This window comes from Amaranthus tricolor, chromosome 12, assembly GCF_026212465.1.
Source record: "Amaranthus tricolor cultivar Red isolate AtriRed21 chromosome 12, ASM2621246v1, whole genome shotgun sequence".
NCBI lineage: Eukaryota > Viridiplantae > Streptophyta > Magnoliopsida > Caryophyllales > Amaranthaceae > Amaranthus > Amaranthus tricolor.
The window spans coordinates 17,554,104-17,581,524 of record NC_080058.1 but is presented as its reverse complement, the minus strand read 5'-3'; the positions used below and the strand labels follow the sequence as shown (position 1 = coordinate 17,581,524).

At 34.8% G+C, this 27,421-nt stretch overlaps 1 protein-coding gene across 2 annotated transcripts; it reads right to left on the bottom strand.

The window, feature by feature from the left end:
- Window positions 1-597: 597 nt before the first annotated feature.
- LOC130828208 (putative clathrin assembly protein At5g35200) lies at window positions 598-8,022 on the bottom strand. 2 transcript variants are annotated; one of them, XM_057694064.1, is made up of 16 exons: window positions 7,725-8,022; window positions 7,288-7,395; window positions 7,011-7,080; window positions 6,790-6,887; window positions 4,866-5,007; window positions 4,672-4,772; window positions 4,436-4,519; window positions 4,222-4,272; window positions 4,058-4,123; window positions 3,915-3,980; window positions 3,750-3,830; window positions 3,588-3,665; window positions 3,172-3,321; window positions 2,991-3,066; window positions 2,617-2,732; window positions 598-1,368 (listed from the first exon to the last, which is right to left on the bottom strand). In XM_057694064.1, exons 2-16 carry the CDS (start codon window positions 7,387-7,389, stop codon window positions 985-987), a joined length of 1,665 nt encoding a protein of 554 aa, XP_057550047.1. In that variant the 5' UTR covers window positions 7,390-7,395; window positions 7,725-8,022; the 3' UTR covers window positions 598-984. The 2 variants fall into 2 exon arrangements, with proteins under 2 accessions (XP_057550047.1, XP_057550048.1); XM_057694065.1 differs by having other exon boundaries at window positions 2,617-2,708; window positions 7,725-7,980.
- Between the last annotated feature and the right edge of the window lie 19,399 nt (window positions 8,023-27,421).

Below are 27,421 nucleotides of genomic sequence, written 5' to 3'. Positions count from 1 at the left end.
AAATGAGGAAAAATTACTTTCAAAATTTCAACTTTACGTGATTTAATTCTAAATATTCTAACTTTAGATTAATATTTAAAAATCCAAACTTTAATGTCAATTTAATTTTAAAGTCTTGAATGACTTGCAATAAGGTAAATCTTAACTTTGATTTTTTGACTTCTCTACACATCCACCCAACATTAGTACCCTAACTTTGAATCCTATTTTTAATTTTGTTAAAAGAAAAAGCTTATTTTCTTCGATAATTCGCTCGAGGCCGTCATTGAACGCGGATTTATCAAAATAAACAACTCAGCACACATAATACTTGAGGACAAATTGTCAAAAAGGGAGGAGTATTGATGTAGTTACGTTATTTTAGTCAAGGGTATTGTAGTCTTTTTGTAAAGTTAGTTAAGTTGGTTAGAGTGGTTATGTTTATTTCGTCTGTTTTAGTTAGTAGTGTTAGTTGTTATAAGTATTACTTCTGTGTAAGTTCCTTCCTCAGTTTGAGAACCAATTAATAAAATTTCCTTTTTTTTTTTTTATCCTGTTCTATCTCTATCCTCTCCCTCTCTTCTTCTGTTTGCAAGGATCATCGCCATTCTGATATTACCACTATGCAGCTTGTTAAACCAAGCACACACTATCATAACAGATTCACAAGCAGAAAAATACAGTTCAATTTTCTATTCAATCTCAAGCTATAAGCAGGGCAGACTTACGAAACTTAGCTCAAAGTACCTGCTCAACTTTAACAACAAACAAGCAATTCAAAAAATAATTACAATCAATTAATCGAGCTAGATTTTCACCAAGAATGAACAATAAATTTTACAAATGTTACTCCCTATAATTATCAATCAATAATACGCTATCTCTATACCTAAAAATGCACAAAATATGGTATATGGACTTCTTTCTTGTCTCTTCCGCTTCAAGAATCCAATATACCCGTCTGTTGTTTTCTCCATATTATTGTCAATAACCTTGTATGAAAACTCACAACATTCTGGTGTATGAGTTCTGTGTTTGCATAGGCGAGCCGGTACCATATGCGTTAGCGGCATAAGGGTTGCCAAAAGGGTTCATCTGTGGCAGTTGCTGTTGTTGTACGGCGAATAGATGCTGTTGTTGTGCGGCCATCATCATTTGCTGCTGCTGCTGTAGAAGGAATGCTTGCTGTTGATTGGCCATGGCAGCCATCTGAACAGAATGAGGCGCAACCATGGCATTCGAGGCAAAAAATGGGTCATAGATAGGTTGTTGCATCATAGGATTGGTCAGTGGAGCGGGCTCCCATGGGTTGTAGCTTGTCGGTTGTTGGGTTTTTCTCATTGCATCATCATAGAGGCTGTCTAATGTTAGCTTATCCAGTCCTCCAGCCTTGAATTTCGGAAGATAGAAATCATCAGTTTATGTGATAATTCAAGACAATGTCTAAAATATAATTACAATTTACAATACTTGGTATTTTTGTCTCCTTTTATATCTGGATAGATAGTTTGTTCTGTTTTAAAATTAATAACCTTAATCATTAATTAAAGTTGGCATCTACTATTGAAAATTTTCTCTTTTTCTTTAAGCAGGGAACCCCACTCGCTTTAAATTCTCGACGCATAGGCATTCCCTGATATCGGAACAATCGCTAGATTTACTTATATATGATTCAAGAGCATAATGCAAACTCTCAACAACCAAAGAGGGCTAGTACAAGCTCATCAGCATGATACTACAGACTTGAGAATCAAACTAATCGTTTTACTACGGCCCTTAAATTTGACAATGAGAAATCTATCATAAATCTGTAATTCCATCGAAAATAGGCACGAGCTAACTAGATACTTCGTACATATAATTGAAAATACATTATTAAACTCATTAATCTTATTGTGCTGCGTCACAACTATGCATTGGTGGATACTAGATATTGAAGATGTTTGGTTAAATTATATATTGGTTGACTGTTTACCAAAGAAAAAGTGCAAGTCAAAAGCAAATGAAAAAAGCCAATCTAATAGTTTTTTCATTTTGGCTAACCAAACACGTTTATTTGGTTTTTTGAGCAACCAAAAAGCCATAAACCAATCAAAAAGTCAATCCAAAAGCAAGTTACCAAACACTCCCACAATCATATCAAATAATGATTTAATCAAGAACATATTTAGGTTCCCTAAACGCAAAACTTTCTTTTATGATCGTTAGAATCTCAAGCAACCATGTGAATAGGGAAAAGAGGGAGAAGAGAAGAAAGAATATTGTTTTATTTCATTTTGTTTGATTAATTCTAATACAATATTATGTCCCTTTTATACTACTAAGACTATCACAAACACTCACTTATAACTAATTACAAGTTTACTACTAAATGTACCTATAACACTTTCACGTCTCCATGTTCAGATTCTTTTACACCGTACCAGCACCCTTGTCCATTTCCAATTAGCCTAAAAATAATAGATGGCCCACAAGCAATCAAAGACATAGAAGTTCTCTCAACTCACAGAACTTAGTAATCCCGTAATTAGATATTAATGGGCAACAGCGCATTCACAAGAGGGGGAGGGGGGGATAAATGATCTCTTTGGCAGCAAAATAACAAAAAAATAAACAAGCTTGTAACTGAGTAAATACCAGTTTAGTAGTAGAAGTAATAGTCTCATTCGAACTTGGAGCAGTGACAAGTGCCAGTTCCCATCCAGTCGCGCCATTTTCCAATTTAGGAGCTGGAGCACTGTTTGATAAGTGATCTATAGCAATAACAGAACGCATTGAATTCCAAACTTAACATTCTTTGACAGAAGACACATTTTTAATTATAGAAACAAAAGAAATGTCATTTTATCAATATCATTATTTGCTAAATTATCATAAATTCGTATTCATTTATTTGCTCGATTGCATTTACAGAAGAGCAGTTTCTTACAAAAATAAACAAGTTAGTTAGACAGTGCTCCAAACGATAGTTTATGAGTTCATAATCCCAAGTCAAACAGCATGCGTCTTACCAATCGGAACAATAGCTAGAGCCAATGCATTTTTCTTGTCTAACTCTGAGGCAACTGGCTTAGGATCGTCAAGACTCTACCAAAAATGAGAAGGAAAGTATAAGAGGTATTATATCCATAACAGGTGTTTATAAAGATCGTGTTTTTTCTACGGATGAAACATTGGTTTGTGGAAACTTACCAACAAATCAGGAACTTCAGTAAACGGTTTTTCCTCCTTAACTGGTTCTGGAGGAGGCGGTGATGGAGGATGTTCTTCCTTTACATCAGTAGTATCCGTGTTCTCAATTTGCAGGACAACTGTAGGTTTTTCATCAACCACATGCTTGACCTGAACATTTGGAAATTGGAAATCATTGAATCAGAAATTCAGAGGAATCTCCAAGTAATTTTGAACATGCTATTCTTTCAAAAAGTAGAAAAGAAAATATTTTGGGCGCTGTCACCAACTAAGCATTCATTCTCTAAATTGGGAAGGGGGAAATGGGGAAAATGAAAAGGAATAAAAGATTTGAAGTAATTGAATTATGCGAACAAAACATTTACACATTGATTGATCATACATTTTCCGCCACTATACATATATGTTTGCCATACCTGTTCTTTGCATAAAGTTGAACCTCTAGGCGCTTCTTTCACGTACTCCTCCATGGCTTGTAAGAATGATGCAGGAGGCTACATTATCAACATGAAGAAACTGTTTAGAAAGCTAAAATGATGTAGAAGAAAAAGAAGGCGAGTTCAAAGAGCTTTCAAAACCTGCTCAATTTTAATAAATTTCTCGCCACGTCCAACATCAAGGCTCTTGCATACTTCATAGAACTCTGACAACCTTTCAGCCTACAATTATAAATAAAATTCAAATCACAGAGATGATCATAGCCAACTGCGTAGCAAAGCATCTGCAGCATATAGAACACAAACCTGTTGTCCTGCTCTACGATATATATCAAGAGACCTCGTTGCATCACTCGGTTGCATTTCAAAGAACTGTTATAATATAAATTCATGAAAAACAGTGTTCTTCGTAAAACAATAAATATAAGGACAGTGACAAAGAAACCAACCTTGTCAACAAGATTAACAGTACCATCACTGATTGCATTGTAGATTTTAGTGCTTTCTGAAGCAACCTATGCAAAATTATTTGAAAATCAAGACAATCAGAAGTCACCACGACTAGAAACAAAAAAAACACAAATATGGTCGGCTAAGGATAAGTATTGCATACCATAGAAAGTGCCAATTGGATGACATGATTATGAACTGCTGCTCCTTCAGGCTGCAAAACATTTTATGTGTACATCCATAAAAATTATAACCAAAGCTATCCATTTTTTAGTAGGCCAAAATGCTTTGAGGCTTATGCAAGAAGAATCAGAACTTTTTGCCTGAGCAAGCATCTGAAAAGAAAACTTATTCAACAAAACAAAACGCAATTATACCAGGCAACCAATAGCTCGATAAAGAAGTTGCTGCAATGCCGGCAACTGCTCAAGCAAATCCATGGTATCAACATCCTTGGTTCTCTGCACGGAAGATAATAGGCCAGTGCCGGTTTATTAAACTGGAAATCAATCAATATACAAAATCTCAACCCAAATTCAAGTGGCACAATAATAGATGATTATTATGTCTAGAGCTAAACTATCAGGAAGACAAATTTACAAGAAAAACTTACGGGGCGCTCTGTCTCAACATCATATTTCAAGACACGATAACATTCCAACCTTTCTTCCAAAAATAAGGCATACGAACGAACCCAAGCAGAGTAATCCCATGCTGAACATAAAAAATTATGGTACAACTTCAGTGATGATAAAACAAATCTAAAAGAAATAAAATTTAAATTTTAAGAAGTATTTGAAAACATACCACTAGCACTTGAATCATCTCTAAAATGCGACATATTGAGCATATGAATTCTGCCCCTTTCATAGTTAATAAGCTCTTCATGGAATGTAGGTTCCACTTCTCTCAAAGCACGATGAATAACAATCAATGTTTTCAGTGCAACCTATGCAAGTACAATAATAAAGGATTTAGGAATACAACTATAGCTCAAACTACATGCGCAAGATTGCTCCGACTATGGAAGTGTAAATCAAGGAACCACGCCATGAAGATATGGGAAAGAGTGATGTTATTTGTTTCAGAAGATGAACTTACAATTTAGAAAACCAATTGGAATTTATTCAAGAAAGGTCTAGCATCGAGACAGAGTCAATTGATAAAGCAATAAATGGAGTATTACAAGGTAAGAAAAAAGGATGTACACATAATTATCATTGACTTGAATAAGGCATATGATTAGGTATTGACAGAAAGAAATTGGTGGGTTATGATAAAGGAAAAGTCTTATAACTGTATCCGCATAGTTCAAGATATGTTACAACGTAACAGTAATAAATTAAAACACTAAAGACTTACGAAGAAGCAACAACAGATTTCCCTAATACTATTAGTTTACATCACATTGCAACTATCGTGAATGAGACAACACACTTAACTCTAGAAAAAATGTTGTTTGTACATTGTTGTTAAAATCGCGATTCTGATCTACGATTCTACGATTTTACGATTCAAAAACAAGTGAGCGATTTAAATCGTAGGTAGAATCTTAAAGTTGCTTACGATTCTAGTTGGAATAAAACTTTTTGATGTAGAATCATAACACGATTCTACGATCCTACGATTTAACGATCCGATTCTACTAATGTAGTATTAATTATTATTAATTTTGTCTTATGTACCATCTTTCACTAATCTCTTTCACTTTTATAAATAAATTTCAAATGTATCATCATGAAAACTTTTAAAAATAGATTTCTTAATCGGTTTGAAGATTTAAACTAATTATTAAAAAGTTCTCTTTACATTCTTAAAAATAAAGTCAAAGTAACTTTGATTCCTAAATTTAGACTTTTAAAATGGATAATAATGATAAGATACTATATATTTTAATATATTTAAGTTTATTTGTAAAATCGTACGATTCTACGATGCGATTCTATCTTTGTAAACGATTTGAAGTAGAATCCAGATTTTAACAACTTTGGTCTTGTATGTTGTTTTCAGATAATATTATTTTATTAGATAAAATTAAAGAAAAAGGGTCACCGCTAAGTAGAAGTTTTGGAGGCAAAAGTTGCTTTCAAGGGGATTTAGACCAACTCAAACGAAGAGAAATGCCACTCTAGTATAAAGGATAAGATACTACTATTCTACAATCGAGTGAATGTTTCAAGTATGGTCGGCTCAAGTACAAAAGTACAACTAGGCTTTATATGATAGATGAATTCTTATAAGGAAAAAATGAGAAATTTATCGGAGAACTATTAGTGTAGTGCTTTATGTGAATGTTAGGCCTTTAAATAAAACGTAGTCCATTAATTGAGATGCATATGTTATGAAGAATGACTAGAATGCTAAAATATAAATCGGAGGGTTGGCGTTGCAAGCGTTGAGTATAAGATGGAAGAAAATCCTCTTCTTTGGTTTTGATATGTGCGACCTTTACAACCCATTAAGAAAGGTGGAAAGTTTAAAGTAGTAAATTTCAGAAGAATAGAGAGGCCAAGGATGACTTGAATTGTACAAGTAAAGAAGGATAGATTTAGGCAAGAAGTCCATATGCAAGTGATATGAATGTATGGAGAATGCTTGTGTAAATTATATCGGAGTTCATTACAAATCTACTAAGAACCAAGTATAGCCAAATAAAGGTTTAAGTTCAAGTTTCAGAACTAGATATCCACATGACAATCACTTGCAAATAAAACACAAATTCATGACATACCGCCCAATTATGAGTCTTTGCTAAGCGCCTCGCAAGAGCATGTATACAATATGCAACATCAGTCCGAGGCCTTGTAGCAGAAATTGCTACAAAGATAGCTGCACGAAGGAATTAAAGAAAAGCTCACCAAAGATTCATAGGCTTTATAGTTCAAATGAAAACACATTCATCATAAAAAAAGAACAAAACTCCACACTAACAAAAGCACATCATTCATATACCTCTTATGTGTTTCTCTTTCGCAAGTCGCTCTACATGATTAGTTGCTCTAACAATGGCTATATCTAACTCCTGGATCAACACATCCACTCAAAGGAAACTTAAATTAACAAGAGGAACATAGCTAAACCTCAAGGCAACAAAACAATGCCAAATTATCAACAACAATGACAAAGCCTAAAGCCTTCGTCCGAAAGATTGAGATCGACTACATGAACAATAAATTAGTGGAACTAATTGTCCACATGAAAGTTCACTAAAATATGCATAAATGAATACCTTATAGTCACTATTAACTTTAGCCAAGCTAATTGTAGTTGTATCCTTGATGGATCCCAAATATTTCCTCAAACTACTATTTGTACCTCCCCTTGCCATCATCTTTTCCTAAAACAAAGACAAATTCAAAAACCCAATTTTATGATCAAATAAAATTCAATATAGAAACACCCAAAATCACCTCTATATATGTGTAGGATTGAATTATCAAGCTAGAAAGCCAAACATCATCATTATCATTATATTTTTTTAAATCAAAAACAAAGAAACTTTAGCCAAATTTACAAATTGCTCAAAATATAAACTATAAAAATTAATAATTTTATACGATCCAAAACACCCATAATTGAAAACCAAAATAAAATATCAAATTTGAGCCAAAAATATGAACATTGAATTTGAATTGAAATTGTTGAGCAATTAAAAACTGAACTCACCTTAAACCGAATGTATTTAGTTACTACAATTGAACAGCTTAAAAGAGAGATAGAGAAAGAGGGAGGAAATATAGGAGAAGGAGAGTGAATGGCCGCCAGAAAACAAAGAAAAGTCGACCTACTAGAACAAGAATACTAGAAATAGTAGTACAGAATACAGAGGAGAAAATTAAAATCATGTAAAAATATTTTTTGGTGGCTTGTCGGTGTCCTTTGAATCCATTGACAATTGACAAATATTTTCTCCCTCCTTTTTATCCGACCCATCTTCCTTCTCTAGAACAACAGTGAATATATAATAATTGTTTGGTCAAAACTCAAAACAAAAATAGTACTTCTATGTTATTTTTTCAATGTTAATAATAATAATTAAGAATATATTCTCGATATGCTGATAGATTAGTTTGTTAATTTATATAAATGAATAAAAACTCAACTCTCTTAAATGATGATAATTCAAAACACATATTAATTAAATAAATAAATTAAGTAATTATATTTAGTTGTATTGAAATATAAAGTGAATATATATATATATATATATATATATATATATATATATATATATATATATATATATATTTATATTAGTTTGATATATTGAATTATGCTTAAATGACTTAAGTTTATCTTATGATTGAATTTATAAGTTTTGAAATAAGTTTAAATAGTTTTAAGATAATTATGTTTATAATAAGGTTATTTTCGTAATTATATTTGAAATATTTTAATAGGTCAAGGTTTATTAAAATTATCTTTGAAATATTTTAAAAGGTCAAAATATATTGAAATTATATTTGAATTAAAAATAAAGTATGTTTGAATATTTGAACATATTATTCTACGTTTTATTTTTAACGTTTGAATGTATTATGTTATTTGAATTTAAAATGTGTGTTTAAGATATTTAGATTGTTAAGTGTTAAAGTACAAGCTACACACATTTTGTTATTAAAAGTAAACGGTTAATATTTGAATTTAAATTAGTTGTTAAGCTATGTAATGAAAGAGTTTCCTATAAATAAGATGACAATTTAAATTGATACTAAAAATAAGAAATGACAATTTAAATTAATGCTAAAAATAGGAATTAATTTTGAATAATTATTTTCACGTTATTTTATCTGGTTTTTGCTGAGTTTTAATTATCTTATATGAGTTCTAACATGGCAGCACAACATTGGTTGATAATAATAAGTTACAACACACAATGACGAAATTATATGAGCTGTCAGTGCAACGTCAATTTGAGTTAAAGTTCAAAATCTTGAAGACTGACACGGATTATCCAGATGAACGAAATTGACGGATGAAGCTTTTTTGCTCTTCAAGGATATGTTGAGGCGTGACATTTATAAATACAAGGCTTCATTCAAGAATTAAGATTGCACCTCCTCTTACAAGGTTCTCTCTTGTTGAAATAAGATCTAATATTTTTTAATTATTCAAAAGAGTTGTAATTCTTAGTTCATCTAGCTCTTACAATTTATAATAGGCTTAAGTGTTAAAGAGAGTTAGATTATTTCATAGTTTAATACGCCTAACTTAGAATACTTTTCAAAGTGTTCAACTTGTAATCTCTATTGTGAGATTGGGATTTGCTTTTATTAAAGGGACTTGTAAGGCGTTTCTTCAAGGAGAAGAACGTGGTGAGAAAAGATAGAGAGATCTTCTAGTTGTCTTAAAGTCTATTAATAAAAGGCGTTGAAATCTTACAGGTTGGAAGAGAACCCATAGGCGGGGAGTAGGTTGTTTATAACTGAACCTCATTAATATATCGTGTATTATTCTTTAAGTTTATTTCCGCACATACGTTATAGTTTTATTATTCGACCTAAAAATGTCCCAGAAAACAGTTTTGAAAGGTCACTCAATCTCTTCAGATAACCTTCCAGACAAAAATTTTAAACACCCATACTCTCTATTCACCCCCTTAGAGAGTATTCGACCTCCAATTAACTTTCAATTGGTATCAGAGCTGAGTTTCACATATAAAGATTAATATCTTGTGATGGATCCGATAGGAGAAGGGTTGTTTGCTCAAGATCGTTTGTGCTCTAGGCCTCCTTTGTTTTGTGGAATAAATTTCCCTCATTGGAAAACTTTGATGAAGATGTTTTTGATTGATCAAGATATGAAACTTTGGGACATAATAACTAAAGGACCTAACGTACCCATGAAAAAAGAACGCTCAAGGAAATAATGTGGTAAAATCCGAATCCGAATACTCACAAAGTGATTTGGAATCCGTTTCCAAAAACTATAGGGCAATGAATCAATTATGTTGTGTTTTGGTGCTGTGTTCAATAGAGTTTCATCATGCACAAGTACTAAGGAAATATGGGATAAGTTGGTTGTGACATATGAAGGAACAAGTCAAGTAAAGGAGACTAAGATCAATATCCTCCTGCATCAATATGAAATGTTCAAGATGAAAAAGGATGAGAATATTAATGAAATGTTTACTCATTTTACATTGAATACTAACAGTTTGAATTCTCTTGGCAAAACTTTTACTAATGCAGAAAAAGTCCATAAGGTCTTGATGTGTCTTCCAAGATCCAAATGGGGTCCAAAAGTCACCGCTATTGAAGAAGCTCAAGACTTGAGAGTCCTATCACTTGACGATCTTCTTGAAAAGCTCACAACTCACGAACTAACCCTACATGATGATGGAGAAAGTGATGTAACACCATCCATAAAGAACCTTGCTCTAAAGGCCATGAAACATCATAAATCCTCAAGCGATGGTGAAAAAAGTCATGATGAGGAAGATCCGTTTGCCTTAATCACAAGAGGTCTAGAAGGAATCATGAAGATGCGCAAAAGATTTAAGAAATTTAAATCTAGAAATAAAGGTAAGTCTTCGAACTCTAACTCTAATTCTAGAACTAACAAACTTGCTTGCTTTGAATGTGGATCTACAGAACATCTTATAAAGGAATGCCCTAAGAAGAAAAGGGAATCTTACAAGAAGAATAAGAAGAAACAAGCAAGTTGCTACATGGAGTGATTCTGAAGGATCAACCGAACCTGAAAGTGAAGATGGTCAAGCTCACTTATGTCTTATGTCTTATGGCTAATGATAACAAAGATGATGATCTAGAACAAAATCATAAAGTGGAAAAGCAAAAGTGAATCTTAGATAGTGGATGCTCGAGACATATGAGTGGTAAAGTTCCATTATTTTTTGAAATTAAAGAAAGATGCAATGGTTTGATCACCCTAGGAGATAAAGGTAAAAGCAAAATTTTAGGTGTTGGCAAAGTTCGTAAGATCCGTCTAAAACAATTGATCGTGTCTATTTAGTTGAAGGTCTAAAATTTAATTTGCTAAGTGTGTCTCAACTATGTGATAAAGGTAATAAAGTAATCTTTGATAAAGAAAAATGTGTTGTTAAAAACCCTAACACCGGAGATACATTTATTACCACCCTTAGACATGATAATGTTTATGCTTTGAATACAAACGAAATTGCAACTCAAAATTTCAAGTGCTTGAAAGCTATGACAGATGATCCAAAACTATGGCATAGACGTCTTGGTCACATTAATTCGCACGCCATGCATGAATTAGTAAGTAAAGATCTAGTTAAGGGACTTCCAGCGCTTGACTACAAACACAGTCCTACATGTGATGCATGCATTAGAGGAAAACAAGTAAGAAGTTCATTTAAACCGAAGAAAATGGTAAGTACTCAAGACCATGTGAACTTTTACATATAGATCTATGTGGTCCAATGCGTGTACGGAGCATACGAGGTAAATCTTACATTCTAGTTACAGTTGATGATTATTCTAGATTTACGTGGGTTGATTTTTTAAAGGATAAAAGTGAAGCCTTGAAACCGTTCTCAAGACGTTATAAAGAAATGCAAACTCAGTTAAATCTTCCAATATTTTCGATTAGAAGTGATCATGGGAGAAAGTTTGAACAACTAGGCTTTGATTCCTTTTGTGAAAAATACGGCATAACACATAACTTTTCAACTCCTAGGACACCCCAACAAAACGGCGTGGTTGAAAGGAAAAACCGAACTGTAGAGTAATGGCTATGATAATGGTTATAGAAAATGGATTGGCCAAACATTATTGGGCCGAAGCTGTTTAACATAGAAAATTATGTCTTAAATAGGTGCCTCATTAGACCTATACTTAAGAAAACCCCTTGCGAGTTATTCAAAGGAAGAAAACCAAACATAGCCTACCTTAGACCATTTGTTTGCAAATGTTTTATCCATAATAATGGTAAGGACAATCTAAGTAAATTTGATGCTAGAAGTGATGAAGGTATATTTCTTGGATACTCAATGAATAGTAAAGCTTATAGAGTTCTAAATGAGCGTACAAGTATGGTTGAGGAAAGTATACATGTAGTATTTGATGAATCCGACAATGGAATATTAAGTGAAGGATTTAAAGAGTTAAACCTTAATAAACATTTTGATGTTATAAGTGATACGAATTGGATGCCAATGATATTAGTGAAGTTAAAAAAAAAAAAAAAAAAAAAAAAAAAAAAAAAAAAAAAACATGCAAGATACCATACAAAGTCTTGATGAGGTTGAAGGAAAACAGGTTGAAAACATTGAAGACTCACAGCCTAATCTTGAGACCCAATCTCAAGACCTAGAAACAGCTCCTGAATGTACTATTTTAGATACACAAATTAGAAATTCCTCAAATGAAGTAGGAACAAGTTCTTTGAATGATTACACACCATCCATATTACGAAGAAGACTTAGAATGTCATCTTAACATCCTCAAAAAAAAAATAATAAGTGATTCAAACAAAGGTACTCAAATTCGATCCTCTCTTAAAAATTTGTGTGCATTTTCTGCTTTTGTTTCTCTCGTAGAACCAAAGGATGTTAAAGAAGCGATACAAGAACCAGAGTGGATCATTGCTAAGCAAAATGAATTAAATGAATTCAAAAGAATCAAAGTTTGGGATCTAGTTAAAAGACCACTAGATCGTACTATCATTGGAACTAGATGGGTCTTTCGCAATAAGCTCAATGAGGATGGAGACATTATAAGGAATAAAGCAAGGCTGGTAGCTCAAGGTTATAATCAAGAAGAAGGAATAAATTATGATGAGACTTTCGCTCCAGTTGCAAGGTTAGAATCTATCTGTATTATGCTTGCTTTTGCTTCATACATGAACATAAAACTATATCAAATGGATGTTAAATGCGCTTTCTTAAATGGCTACTTACAAGAGGAAGTATACATTAAACAACCACCTAGCTTTGAAAAGCCCCATCTACCTAATCATGTGTTTAAACTAAACAAAGCACTATATGGCTTGAAACAAGCTCCAAGGCCTTGGTATGACAGATTTAGTTCGCATTTACTTGAAAATAACTTTTAACGAGGTAAAATTGATAAAACTCTTTTCATTAAAACTAAAGGAAAAGATATTCTTATTGTTCAAGTATATGTTGATGATATATTATTTGGAGCTACTAATGATTCTTTGTGCAAGGAATTTTCTGAGATTATGTGCAAGGAATTCGAAATGAGCAAATGGGAGACTTAACATTCTTTCTTGGACTACAAATAAAGCAAAAGAAAGATGGCATACTTATTTGTCAAAGTAAATATGTTAGAGATTTGCTAAAGAAATACAATATGGATTAATGCAAAGATGCTAATACGCCTATGAGTGCAATACTAAGTTTAGACCAAGATATAAACGGTAAGAGTGTTGATCAAAAGACTTATAGAGGTATGATTGTTCTTTATTGTATCTAACAGCTAGTCGTCTAGATATTATGTTTAGTGTTTGCTTATGTGCTCATTTTCAAGCTAACCCAAAAGAATCTCACTTAAGAGCAGTTAAGAGAATCTTTAGATATTTGCATGGGACTAAAGACTTTGATCTATGGTGCCCTAGTTGTGGAGATTTTAGTTTGATTGGTTTTTCAGATGCTGATTATGCTGGTTATAAAGTGGATAGAAAGAGCACTTCAGGATCGTGTCAATTCTTGGGAAATTCATTGATTTCATGGTATTCTATAAAGCAAAATTCAGTTGCCTTATCTACAGCTGAAGCTGAATACATAGCTGCATGTGCGTGTTGTTCTCAAATCTTATGGTTGCAGAACAACTTCGAGATCTTGGAGTTGATCTCAAAGGTATTCCAATTAAGTGTGATAATACAAGTGCAATTTGTATTACTAAAAATCCAGTACAACATTCACGTACAAATCACATTGAGGTTCGTCACCATTTCATACGTGATCATGTTGAAAAAGGTCATATTACTCTATCCTTTATCTCTACGGAAAATCAGTTAACAAATATATTTACAAAACCTTTAAGTCCTTATAGGTTTGCATATATTCGTATGGAAATTGGCATGCTAAATGATGTTGCATGAACTAAGAGGGAATTAGGGTACAAGAGTAAGGGTTCAATAGTAAAGGTAAAATGTTACTAAATGCTTAGTATGTATTTAGGGGGAGTATTTCGTTTTATTTACATGATTTAATTATGGTTGCATATATGTGTGTTTATACATGTTTTTGAGAATTGAAGATTAAATTTCAATTTCTTAAAATTATTTGTTACATATAAATATATAAATATGGGATTTATATTTAAATACCTTTAATCAATAAAGAATATTTATTTATCATGAAACAAAATTGTTTGCTTAATACATCTTTTGGACGTCAGCTATACAATAAATCCTTGTTCATGAATTTGGTCTAAATCAAATTAGTTTCCAATTGAATTCATGATTACTCGCCTAAATCACACACCCCTTCACGTTACTCATTAACCGGTCAAGCTTCATTCACGTCAAATGTGCCTATTCCCTAAGTTTTCAAATCACTCTTTAATGTGTACAAATGCATTATACTTCATCTCTCTTTTATAGTGAATAAACCGTCCTTTCTTGTTCATCGTCCTCTACAGTTTATGATTTTCTCTCATTCATCCCTTTCATTCTTTTCAAGCTTGCAAAAATCTTTTCCATGGCCCCTAAAAGAAAACTTACCCGTCCTCCATAAAATCCGAAAAAGGTGAATCATCAAAATCACCAATGGTTGAACCAATTACTCCATCATTTCCCTCACCATTATGTGATGTGGTAGTGCCTAAGTCCTGGTTTGAAAATCATGTGGCTTTTGGGAGATGGATTGATGTCTTTAAGCATCACTCTATATCTTTTGTTGACATCGTAGACTACAATTTCTTTTTGTTTGAAGATTTCGAAATAATTTCTACCTTTATTGAATCTTCTCCAAGTAAGTTGTTAGACCTTGGATTTGTGTCTTACCCTACCTTGGTAAAGATTTTCTACTGTAATCTGTCTTTTATAACCAAAGATGGTTTCCCTGCTTAACGAGTTACGTAAAGGGTCAAGAAATTGTTATCACTAAAACCCTGATTAACGAGTTGTTTAATTTTTCAAATGCTATTGAAGATTCTACCCCAAACTCTATTGCCTTTTAAAATCCTAAAGATATGTTTGCTTTATCTTCTCACCTTGATTTCTCTCCAACAAGACAGTTCACCCATAATGGATTAACTTTGTATGGTAAACTTCTTCACAATTTGATTGCAAAAATCGTATTTTCCAAAGGAACATCATATGAGTTGGTCTCTGATTCTCACTTGATTTTAATGTGGAAAATTGCTGCTCGTAAATCCATTGATTACACCTGTAACATCTCGGAATAACTCGGGTCGTACGAGAAGAGAAAATGATCTTTTAAAAACGGAACAAACTGTAATACGAGTCAAACCGGGATGTTAGAAACAGTTTAAAACGGTTTTGAAGCTAAGGAAAAACGTGCGGATCGAGTTCTATTAGCGTTATTAAGAACTACTGGATGATAAGAAAAACTTAGCAGTGGATAAGAAACGAAAAGTTGAATCTACTTATTACAACTTGAGAGCGAGAGTCGCCTCACAAAACCAAATGCTTTTTAAACTAAATTTTGAAGTTCTTATTAAGACTTCTCTACCCTAATAATTTATTTCTTCAAGGGACAATCCTCACTCCCCAGACAAAAATCGTATTTTCCAAAGGAACATCATATGAGTTGGTCTCTGATTCTCACTTGATTTTAATGTGGAAAATTGCTGCTCGTAAATCCATTGATTACACCTGTAACATCTCGGAATAACTCGGGTCGTACGAGAAGAGAAAATGATCTTTTAAAAACGGAACAAACTGTAATCTGAGTCAAACCGGGATGTTAGAAACAGTTTAAAACGGTTTTGAAGCTAAGGAAAAACGTGCGGATCGAGTTCTATTAGCGTTATTAAGAACTACTGGATGATAAGAAAAACTTAGCAGCGGATAAGAAACGAAAAGTTGAATCTACTTATTACAACTTGAGAGCGAGAGTCGCCTCACAAAACCAAATGCTTTTTAAACTAAATTTTGAAGTTCTTATTAAGACTTCTCTACCCTAATAATTTATTTCTTCAAGGGACAATCCTCACTCCCCAGACCTGCAACTTGACTTACTGCTAGTCATTGCCCAGATAGGACACAACATCATCGCAGGGTCGTTAAGACCAAAAGCACACGTCAGCGAACGTCGCATACCAATAAATAATAACATACGAGAAAGTTTAATCAATTAGTTAACAACTCACAGAACCGTACGCTTAATCATGCTTATTAAGAATATTTATTTTCTTGTAAAAGTTAGTCAGCCATACTGCTGTACTATCCGGCCGTACTGCCAGTACTATCCAGCCATACTACCGGTACTATCCAGCCATACTGCCGGTACACTCCAAACTCCATAAGTGAGACAATACATTAGGGGGAGCTAACCCCTAAGCAAGCCTCTACCATAGACACTCGCCTTACTTCGGTGTCTATAGTTAAGTATGCATACCCCCGCGGTGGCCCATAAAGCCCTCATATGCCGCGAGTAATTCTCTTCCACCAATTGACGACATACTACGTCCACTTTTAAGTTAGTGAGGTCATACTACCTCTACTTATCAAAACAATATATAAAGATTGACGTCATACTACGTCCACTTTTAAGTTAGTGAGGACATACTACCTCTACTTATCATATAAATGAATAAAATTATTGATTCGAACGATAACATTATTCGTTATGTATACCCATGCCTTACTTTTGGGTATCATTAATACATAATACATCGGACTAATGCGAACCACGCTGCGTGTACATACCTTAAGCAAGATAACCAACTCGCAAGCGTCTTAATCAATTCCCGGTCACGAATCGACTTCCTACAAGGTTCAATCGTATTCGGGAAATAAGCACACATACACATTTTCCTCAAATCATCCATAACACACATATACAATCACATCCATACCTAGAATACTACACACAACATGAACATCCATCACATACTATAACATGGTATAAACATAAAACTGGACAGCCTATACAATCTGTCCAGAAACTCATCTTAAGACTGTCAAACTGAAAATCCGACTTCACCGATGCGTCCGGAAGGCGTCAAAACCCCCGGTTACCAATTTTCATAATTTATAACATAGTATAAATATTTTTAACTTAATTTCAAAGCCAAAAATGCTCCAAAAACACAATTTTTCCACTATTTTCAAAACCTACGGGATTTCATTTTTTTTTATCACAAAAATATAAATTTCAATGCTTTATTCCCTAATAAATCTAAACAATAAAATTTACATAATTTCCATGATTACATCCAAAAATAAATTTTAATTAATTATTTATATTTTTCTCAAAAATAAAATTCTTTTTACACCAATTTACACACACAAACACACCACACATATACATGTATATTTCTCTACCAACATTATAAATCTCCACTATTTATCAATAAAAATAAAAATAAATTTCCATCACCACATATATTTTTTATATGAGCAACCATTTTTTTTTTTTTTTATGTATATACATATATATATATTTTTTTTTTCAATCATTCATCAAACAATTCTTCTTACACATGTAAACATATCTAAAACCCTAAACCCATACATTAAATTTAGATAGAAAAACATCATACTTCCACACATGAAATTTTAAATCATGAACAACTCACAAACTATAAAAATAACACACATAAACATCATGGAAATTTAAATTAAAACTTAAAAATAAAACTAGGTTAAGAATTACTTACAATTGCTCAAGAACAACACCAAAATTTTAAGAACCAAATTGATGAATCAAGAAGGCTTAGGCATGAGAATATGAGGGATTTTGAGAGTATTTTTCTTTACTTGCAAATGAATTTGAAAATGAAAAGGAGTAAGGAAAAGGAATAAGGAAAAAGAATAAAGAAAGAATAAATTAAGGAATTTATGAGATTTTATTGATGATTATTGCCATAATCATTCATTAACCCAAAAATGGAAGTTACAATCTTCCAAAATACTTCCCATGGCCGGCCACCATTCATATTCCCTTATTTTTATATTTTTTTTTTTTTTTTTTTTTTTGAAATCAAAGATAGATTAGGAAAAGATTTGGACTTAAAATGATTTTAATTGCCTTAAAAGTTGAAGTCTCATGATTTAACCTACTAACAAAATAAATAATAAAAAGAAATATATTTTTTTCTAAAAAGAATAATAATAATAAAAATAATAATATTACTAGCAAATCATTTAATATATCGGGAAAATATCGGGGTGTTACAGACTACCCCCCTTAAAAAGGTTTTGACCCCAAAACCTCAACGTACAAACACAAAACACGCACCCATCAAACACAAAACACACACAATCACACAAAAAAAAACGATAAAACAAGCACACAACAAAAGAAATAGATCAAAGTAACTCAAAGCGCGCAAAATCCTACCGCTTCCTACCCCCTTAAAAAGTTACGTCCCCGTAACTTACTAACCTGAGGAAAAAGATGCGGATACCTCTCTCGCATTGACGCTTCTGTTTCCCAAGTTGCCTCTTGTGACCGATGATTGGACCATAAAACCTTAACCATTGCAACATCCTTTCGCCGAGTACTGCGAACCTTTCTATCTAAAATCTGAACAGGTTGCTCTTCATAGGTGAGGCTTTCATCAAGTTCTAACGGTTCTGGGTCTAAGACATGCGAAGAAGCCGCAACATAACGTTTTAACTGGGAGATATGAAAAACGTCATGAACCTTACCCAACGCATTAGGTAACGCCAACCGGTAAGCTAACTTCCCAATCCGTTCCACAATATCATAGGGGCCAATGAAACGCGGGCTCAACTTCCCACGAGCACCAAAACGAACCACACCTCTCATCGGAGACACACGGAGTAAAACTTTGTCGCCCACTTCGTACTCATCAGGCCGACGTCGGAGATCGGCGTACGATTTTTGTCTATCCTGGGCTGCCTTCATTTTATCGCGAATCAACTTTACTTTCTCTGTCATTTGCACAAGCATATCAGGTCCTAAGGTGACGGATTCAGTAAAATCATCCCAACATACAGGACTACGGCACTTACGACCATACAGTGCTTCAAACGGAGCCATTTGAATCGTTGCCTGATAACTGTTATTATAAGAGAATTCCACTAAATCCAAATGTTCATCCCATGAACCTTGCCATTCCATGGCTATTGCTCTCAACATGTCTTCTAATATCTGATTGACACGTTCAGTCTGACCATCCGTCATAGGGTGAAAAGACGTGCTATGAAGAAGAGTGGTTCCCAAAGCCTGCTGTAATGATTTCCAAAAATGTGACAAGTATCGAGTATCACGATCAGAGATAATAGTACGAGGTATTCCGTGATATCGAACAACGTATCGAATATAGGCACGAGCAAGTTGTTCCATATCCCACTTACAGTTCATCGGAATAAACCTTGCAGACTTAGTAAGCCTATCCACGATAACCCAAAGAGTATCATTACCAGTCTTAGTTCGTGGCAACCCTAACACGAAATCCATAGATATGTCATCCCACTTCCAGACCGGGACTTCTAGAGGTTGCAGTAACCCAGCTGGTCTTCGATGTTCACTCTTAACCTTTTGACACGTTAAACACTTGGAAACAAATTCAGCAATATTCTTTTTCATACCAGACCACCAAAACATGCATTTTAAATCCTGATACATCTTATCTCCACCAGGATGAACCGAGTATCTAGAATAATGAGCTTCGTTCAACAATTTTTCCTTCAACGAGTCACACCCATCCGGCACACACCATCGTCCCTTAAAACGAAGACTACCGTCCTCATGAATTGTAAAACCTTCAGCTTTCCCTTCACTGATCTGCTCCCGAAGTTTTATAAACTTTGGGTCTTCCAGTTGCTTAGCCATAATCTCTTCGAAAAAGGTAGGTTGAATAGACAAGGCACTCAACCTGGCTTCCAATTCCCCTTCTTGGATTATCTCCAAGTTCATTCTCCCAAACTCCTTACACAACTCCTCAGAGGTTATTAACGCTGAGACGGAATGCCTCGATTTCCTACTCAAAGCATCAGCGACTACATTCGCACGGCCTTCGTGATATGAAATCTCTAAATCATAATCACTGATAAGTTCTAACCAACGTCGTTGGCGCAAATTCAACTCGGATTGAGTGAACAAAAATTGCAAACTTTTATGATCCGTAAAGACCTTGCATTTGACACCATAAAGGTAATGTCGCCAGATTTTCAATGCGAAAACCACAGCAGCTAACTCCAAGTCATGTGTTGGATAATTCACCTCATGAGTCCTTAATTGACGTGAAGCATACGCCACCACCCTTCTATCTTGCATTAAAACACAACCTAATCCATGTTTGGAAGCGTCACTATAGACAGAGTATTCCAAGGATGGATCAGGTAAGGTCAACACAGGGGCTGTAGTTAACTTCTCCTTCAACAACTGAAATGCCTTCTCACACTCCTCAGTCCATTCGAACTTCTTTTCTTTCTTCATCAAGGCTGTTAATGGACGAGCGATGCGAGAAAAGTCCTTCACAAAACGACGATAGTATCCTGCTAATCCCAAGAAACTCCGGATATCTGTAACATTCCGAGGTGTAGACCAATCCCGAACAGCTGCTACTTTTGCTGGATCAACAGAAATTCCTTCCTTAGAAACAATGTGACCCAGAAAAGCCACTTGCTCTAACCAAAATTCACACTTCGAAAACTTAGCATACAACTGATTCTCTCGCAGAATCTGCAAGACCATCCTTAAATGTTCTTGATGTTCTTCTTGGCTCTTGGAATATACCAAAATATCATCAATGAACACCACCACACACTTATCGAGGTACGCGTTAAAAACCCGATTCATCAACCCCATAAATGCTGCGGGTGCATTGGTCAACCCAAAAGGCATCACTGTAAATTCAAAGTGTCCGTATCTGGTTCTAAAAGCTGATTTGCTAATATCCTCCTCCTTGATGCGTAACTGATGATACCCGGACCGCAGATCAATCTTGGAAAAGACTCCTGCCCCTTGCAACTGATCAAAAAGATCATCGATCCGTGGTAATGGATACTTATTCTTTACAGTGACCTTATTAAGTTCCCTGTAATCAATACAGAGACGCATCGTTCCGTCCTTTTTCCTTACAAACAACACCGGGGCTCCCCAAGGCGACACACTGGGTCTTATATAACCCTTCTCTAACAACTCCTCCAACTGGATTTTCAATTCTTCCATCTCCCTTGGGGCCATTCGGTAAGGAGCTTTTGAAATTGGTCCTGTCCCAGGGATTAAATCAATCGAGAAATCCACGTCCCTTCTTGGCGGCATACCAGGGAGTTCTTCGGGGAAAACATCTCTAAAATCACAGACCACTGGAATGTTCTCAAGCTGCAATTCCCGCTCCCCTACTTTACTTATACTACATAGAAACCACGGTTGCCCTTGCTTGATTAACTTCTTGACTTTTAATGATGATACGATTTTTATCTTCGGTCCCTTAGGAAGACTCCTATATTTAACCTTCTCCCCCCTAGGTCCACTTAAGGTCACTGACTGTTCTTCACAATCTATTATCGCTTTATATCTACTTAGCCAATCCATTCCAAGTATTACATTTAAGTCATCCATTTCTAGAGAAAATAAATTACTTGGAAATTTTACTTTCCCTATCTTAACCGGCACTTCACGGAACAACGTATTACAATGAAATATCTCCCCGGAAGGAGTAGAGACTGAAAAAGATGTTTCCTCGGGGTTTTCCAATTCTAAGTCCTTAACTCTATACTTTGAAACAAACGAGCATGATGCACCAGAATCAAACAGTACTTTAACGGATTTTTCATTAATACAGAACGTACCTATGACCACATCCGACGCCTGCGCTGCCTCCCTCGAGTTAACTGCTGAAAGCCTGCCGTCGTTCTGGGTAGAAGTAGTAGCACCTCCTTGATTCCCACGTTGGCTTGAAAAGAAATTCTCGTTTCTAGCATTTCCCGGTCGTTGCTGAAAACCGGAGTTATTCCCCGAAAACCTTGGGTTTGGGGCACCTCCCAAGTTTCGGCCAAAACTTCCACCATTGTGATATCCCCTACCAGCATCATTACTACTCCGTCCGTTAGTGATTCTTTGTTGTTGGAAACCTCTAGGATTTCTCCCTTGCAACTCTTGTTGCCCTATGCGAGTATAACACTCGTATAATCTATGGCCCGGCTTACCACAGTAAGAACAGTCCACTAACGCACCCCGGCAGTCCCTTCCTGGGTGGTTCTTTTGGCATCTCCTACAGTTGAAGATTCTCTCTTTCCCATTACGATCATACAAAGGCTTCTGCATTCTAGCCTCTAGTCTCGAACTTCCCCCATTCTTGATGTTTTGACCAGAATGGAAACCTTTCTCCTGAAAGCCCCCATACGGTTTGTGCTTCTTAAATTGATTTTGGACCTGATTACTCGCATTCGTATCATTATAAAACACGGGTTCTTTTCTCTTTTCTCCACTATGGCCCAACTTCTCTTTTTCCTTCCTGATAACATTCCCAATCTGCGCAGCTCTTTTATATAGCTGGTCTAACGTATCATATCTATCAGTCTCAATGTGTTTTTGGATCTCATACGATAGACCTAACTCAAAACGCTGTATTTTCTTTCCCTCAGTTGGGACATCGTCAGGGCAAAACTTCAAGTATTCCATAAATTTCTGATAATATTCATCTACCGTTAGGTTTCCCATTTCGAACCTAGCAAACTCATTTGATTTGTCCTTCCTAACATGAGGCGGATAAAATTGGTCCCTTAACGCCCCCTTAAATCCTTCCCAGCTTAAGTCACCGTCGTTTTCTGACATCAACCTCATCTTACTATGTGTCCACCAATAGTCAGCGTCTTCCACTAGGAAAAACGCGGCTTGGTCAACCATGAGCTCAGCAGGACATCTCACCACACTAAAAAGCTTGTCAAATTCTCTCAGCCAGTTTTCCAACATAGAAGGTTCACCTTTTCCACTATAAGTCGAGGGTTTACTCTGGGCTATTCTCTTACTAATTGACGAAGCCTTTTCCTCCAAGGATTTCGGTCTCGGATTCCTTGCACCAGCTAGGGCCTTGACTAGGTTTCGAAGCACGCGATCAGAGTTTCCTCTTGGCACGGACCTTTTCAAAAAGGGTGGCATGATGGCAGGTATACTGCATCAGGTTCAAACAAGGTGTGTAATTACATTTCTATAGCGTTTGAGGTTTAAGGAAAAACTCATTCTGTTATTACTCTAAAATATACAAGGTAGTAGCCCTAAAGGTAAAAAGGTTGAACAATAAGTCTATAATCGGATTTATTCTTTATTTTATTTTTTTTTTTTTTTATTTATTTATTTATTTTTTTTTTTTCATAAACACCACACTGAATCGATTCTACTTTCAAATGTTTATCTTATAAAATCTCGGAATAAAACAGGATTCAAATTCAAAACAAATAAACCATATACTTCCAATCTAGAAAGAATACTTGGGTATAAATTCCCACATAGTCATTGTTCAAAACTACAAAAGTTCGTGATAAACAACCAAATCATCCAACCAACAAAATTGTTCGCAATTTATTCTACTAATGAACTAGACATACGAACTCAATCACATGCATCATCAAAATAAAGTAAAAACAATCAGGCACATAAAGGTGACGCATCCATGCGGTCCCGATCCTCCATGTATTGATCAGGGTCAAAATCAGCATCATCAGAGTCATCGCTAGACGCGCTATCGGAATCAGAAGGGGTTCCCATAGATAAGGAATCACTCATAGAAAGTCGCTCTTCAGAATCAGAAAGCTCTACTATTATTGGTTCGGGTGGTTCCTCTTCCCACATCATGATTTCACTCTCCTCCTCGCTCATAAGATCCTCTCGCCTCACCGGCCAACCCCCTAAAATAATATGCTCACTATCATCATCACTCATCATTCCATCTCTATAAGCTAATTCCCCCTCATCAGGATCTTCTACCACTCCTAAAGGATCTTCCTCCATAAATTCTTCCTGCTCCGCATCAAAATTTCCTTCGAAATCCTCCTCAAATTCCTCTTCTGGGTCCTCATCGGGGTCCTCCTCCTCCGGGTCCTCTTCTGGATCCTCTTCTGGATCCTCCTCTGGATCCCTCTCAAAATCCAACCCCTCGAAGATTATAAACGGCATTGAGTCTGGGTCTACTATGTGAACATCCTCCTCATTATTATCTCTCCTTGCCCCACTAGACTCTGGAACGTCAACTCCGTCCCGACCCTCAGTTTGCACTGCTCTTACCCTCCTGTCAAGCTCTAGGTGAAACTCGTCTATCATCCCCATCAATGTATTCCTTTCCTTTTCCATTATTCTTTCATACACCTGTTTGGACTTTTTGTAGATCATTTCCATTCGTCGGGTGTAATCCAAATCACTTTCTCCCTCTTTTCTATCCCAAATTCCCTGAACCTCTATTTCTGCCCAAGCTGGGGCATTATCTAAAACTCTCTAGGGTTCCTCTCGGGTATTAATTCCTTCATCGGCCGGTCTTTTTCCTTTATCCATGAGAGAAAAAAATAATAATCGAACTTCCTGACTCACAAGGAAAGAAAACAAGGCAATCAATTTCTAAGATCAGACAAGGATAGATAATTCAAAACATCAGAGATATAGACACAGAAATGCTATCATACACACATCAAGTTATCCATGACATCATGCTTAAAGACACAAAGCATAACACATCATATCCCCTTATTGTCTACCCCTTTTACTCTCGTTAATCAAATAAAAAAAATTTTTTTTTTTTTAACGTTAGTCTATCGATATAGATAAATAACACTAAATAAAACTCCCGCTCTGATACCAGTTGTAACATCTCGGAATAACTCGGGTCGTACGAGAAGAGAAAATGATCTTTTAAAAACGGAACAAACTGTAATCCGAGTCAAACCGGGATGTTAGAAACAGTTTAAAACGGTTTTGAAGCTAAGGAAAAACGTGCGGATCGAGTTCTATTAGCGTTATTAAGAACTACTGGATGATAAGAAAAACTTAGCAGCGGATAAGAAACGAAAAGTTGAATCTACTTATTACAACTTGAGAGCGAGAGTCGCCTCACAAAACCAAATGCTTTTTAAACTAAATTTTGAAGTTCTTATTAAGACTTCTCTACCCTAATAATTTATTTCTTCAAGGGACAATCCTCACTCCCCAGACCTGCAACTTGACTTACTGCTAGTCATTGCCCAGATAGGACACAACATCATCGCAGGGTCGTTAAGACCAAAAGCACACGTCAGCGAACGTCGCATACCAATAAATAATAACATACGAGAAAGTTTAATCAATTAGTTAACAACTCACAGAACCGTACGCTTAATCATGCTTATTAAGAATATTTATTTTCTTGTAAAAGTTAGTCAGCCATACTGCTGTACTATCCGGCCGTACTGCCAGTACTATCCAGCCATACTACCGGTACTATCCAGCCATACTGCCGGTACACTCCAAACTCCATAAGTGAGACAATACATTAGGGGGAGCTAACCCCTAAGCAAGCCTCTACCATAGACACTCGCCTTACTTCGGTGTCTATAGTTAAGTATGCATACCCCCGCGGTGGCCCATAAAGCCCTCATATGCCGCGAGTAATTCTCTTCCACCAATTGACGACATACTACGTCCACTTTTAAGTTAGTGAGGTCATACTACCTCTACTTATCAAAACAATATATAAAGATTGACGTCATACTACGTCCACTTTTAAGTTAGTGAGGACATACTACCTCTACTTATCATATAAATGAATAAAATTATTGATTCGAACGATAACATTATTCGTTATGTATACCCATGCCTTACTTTTGGGTATCATTAATACATAATACATCGGACTAATGCGAACCACGCTGCGTGTACATACCTTAAGCAAGATAACCAACTCGCAAGCGTCTTAATCAATTCCCGGTCACGAATCGACTTCCTACAAGGTTCAATCGTATTCGGGAAATAAGCACACATACACATTTTCCTCAAATCATCCATAACACACATATACAATCACATCCATACCTAGAATACTACACACAACATGAACATCCATCACATACTATAACATGGTATAAACATAAAACTGGACAGCCTATACAATCTGTCCAGAAACTCATCTTAAGACTGTCAAACTGAAAATCCGACTTCACCGATGCGTCCGGAAGGCGTCAAAACCCCCGGTTACCAATTTTCATAATTTATAACATAGTATAAATATTTTTAACTTAATTTCAAAGCCAAAAATGCTCCAAAAACACAATTTTTCCACTATTTTCAAAACCTACGGGATTTCATTTTTTTTTATCACAAAAATATAAATTTCAATGCTTTATTCCCTAATAAATCTAAACAATAAAATTTACATAATTTCCATGATTACATCCAAAAATAAATTTTAATTAATTATTTATATTTTTCTCAAAAATAAAATTCTTTTTACACCAATTTACACACACAAACACACCACACATATACATGTATATTTCTCTACCAACATTATAAATCTCCACTATTTATCAATAAAAATAAAAATAAATTTCCATCACCACATATATTTTTTATATGAGCAACCATTTTTTTTTTTTTTATGTATATACATATATATATATTTTTTTTTTCAATCATTCATCAAACAATTCTTCTTACACATGTAAACATATCTAAAACCCTAAACCCATACATTAAATTTAGATAGAAAAACATCATACTTCCACACATGAAATTTTAAATCATGAACAACTCACAAACTATAAAAATAACACACATAAACATCATGGAAATTTAAATTAAAACTTAAAAATAAAACTAGGTTAAGAATTACTTACAATTGCTCAAGAACAACACCAAAATTTTAAGAACCAAATTGATGAATCAAGAAGGCTTAGGCATGAGAATATGAGGGATTTTGAGAGTATTTTTCTTTACTTGCAAATGAATTTGAAAATGAAAAGGAGTAAGGAAAAGGAATAAGGAAAAAGAATAAAGAAAGAATAAATTAAGGAATTTATGAGATTTTATTGATGATTATTGCCATAATCATTCATTAACCCAAAAATGGAAGTTACAATCTTCCAAAATACTTCCCATGGCCGGCCATCATTCATATTCCCTTATTTTTATATATATATATATTTTTTTTTTTTGAAATTAAAGATAGATTAGGAAAAGATTTGGACTTAAAATGATTTTAATTGCCTTAAAAGTTGAAGTCTCATGATTTAACCTACTAACAAAATAAATAATAAAAAGAAATATATTTTTTTCTAAAAAGAAT

Bases quoted from the DNA above. Each gene is read 5' to 3' on its own strand.
- LOC130828208 (XM_057694064.1), bottom strand. From the start codon at position 7,389: ATGATGGCAAGGGGAGGTACAAATAGTAGTTTGAGGAAATATTTGGGA. The intron at 4,124-4,221 runs GTATGCAATACT...AATTTTGCATAG, and splicing joins TCCAATTGGCACTTTCTATG to GTTGCTTCAGAAAGCACTAA. The intron at 3,322-3,587 runs GTATGGCAAACA...CCAAATGTTCAG, and splicing joins CAACTTTATGCAAAGAACAG to GTCAAGCATGTGGTTGATGA.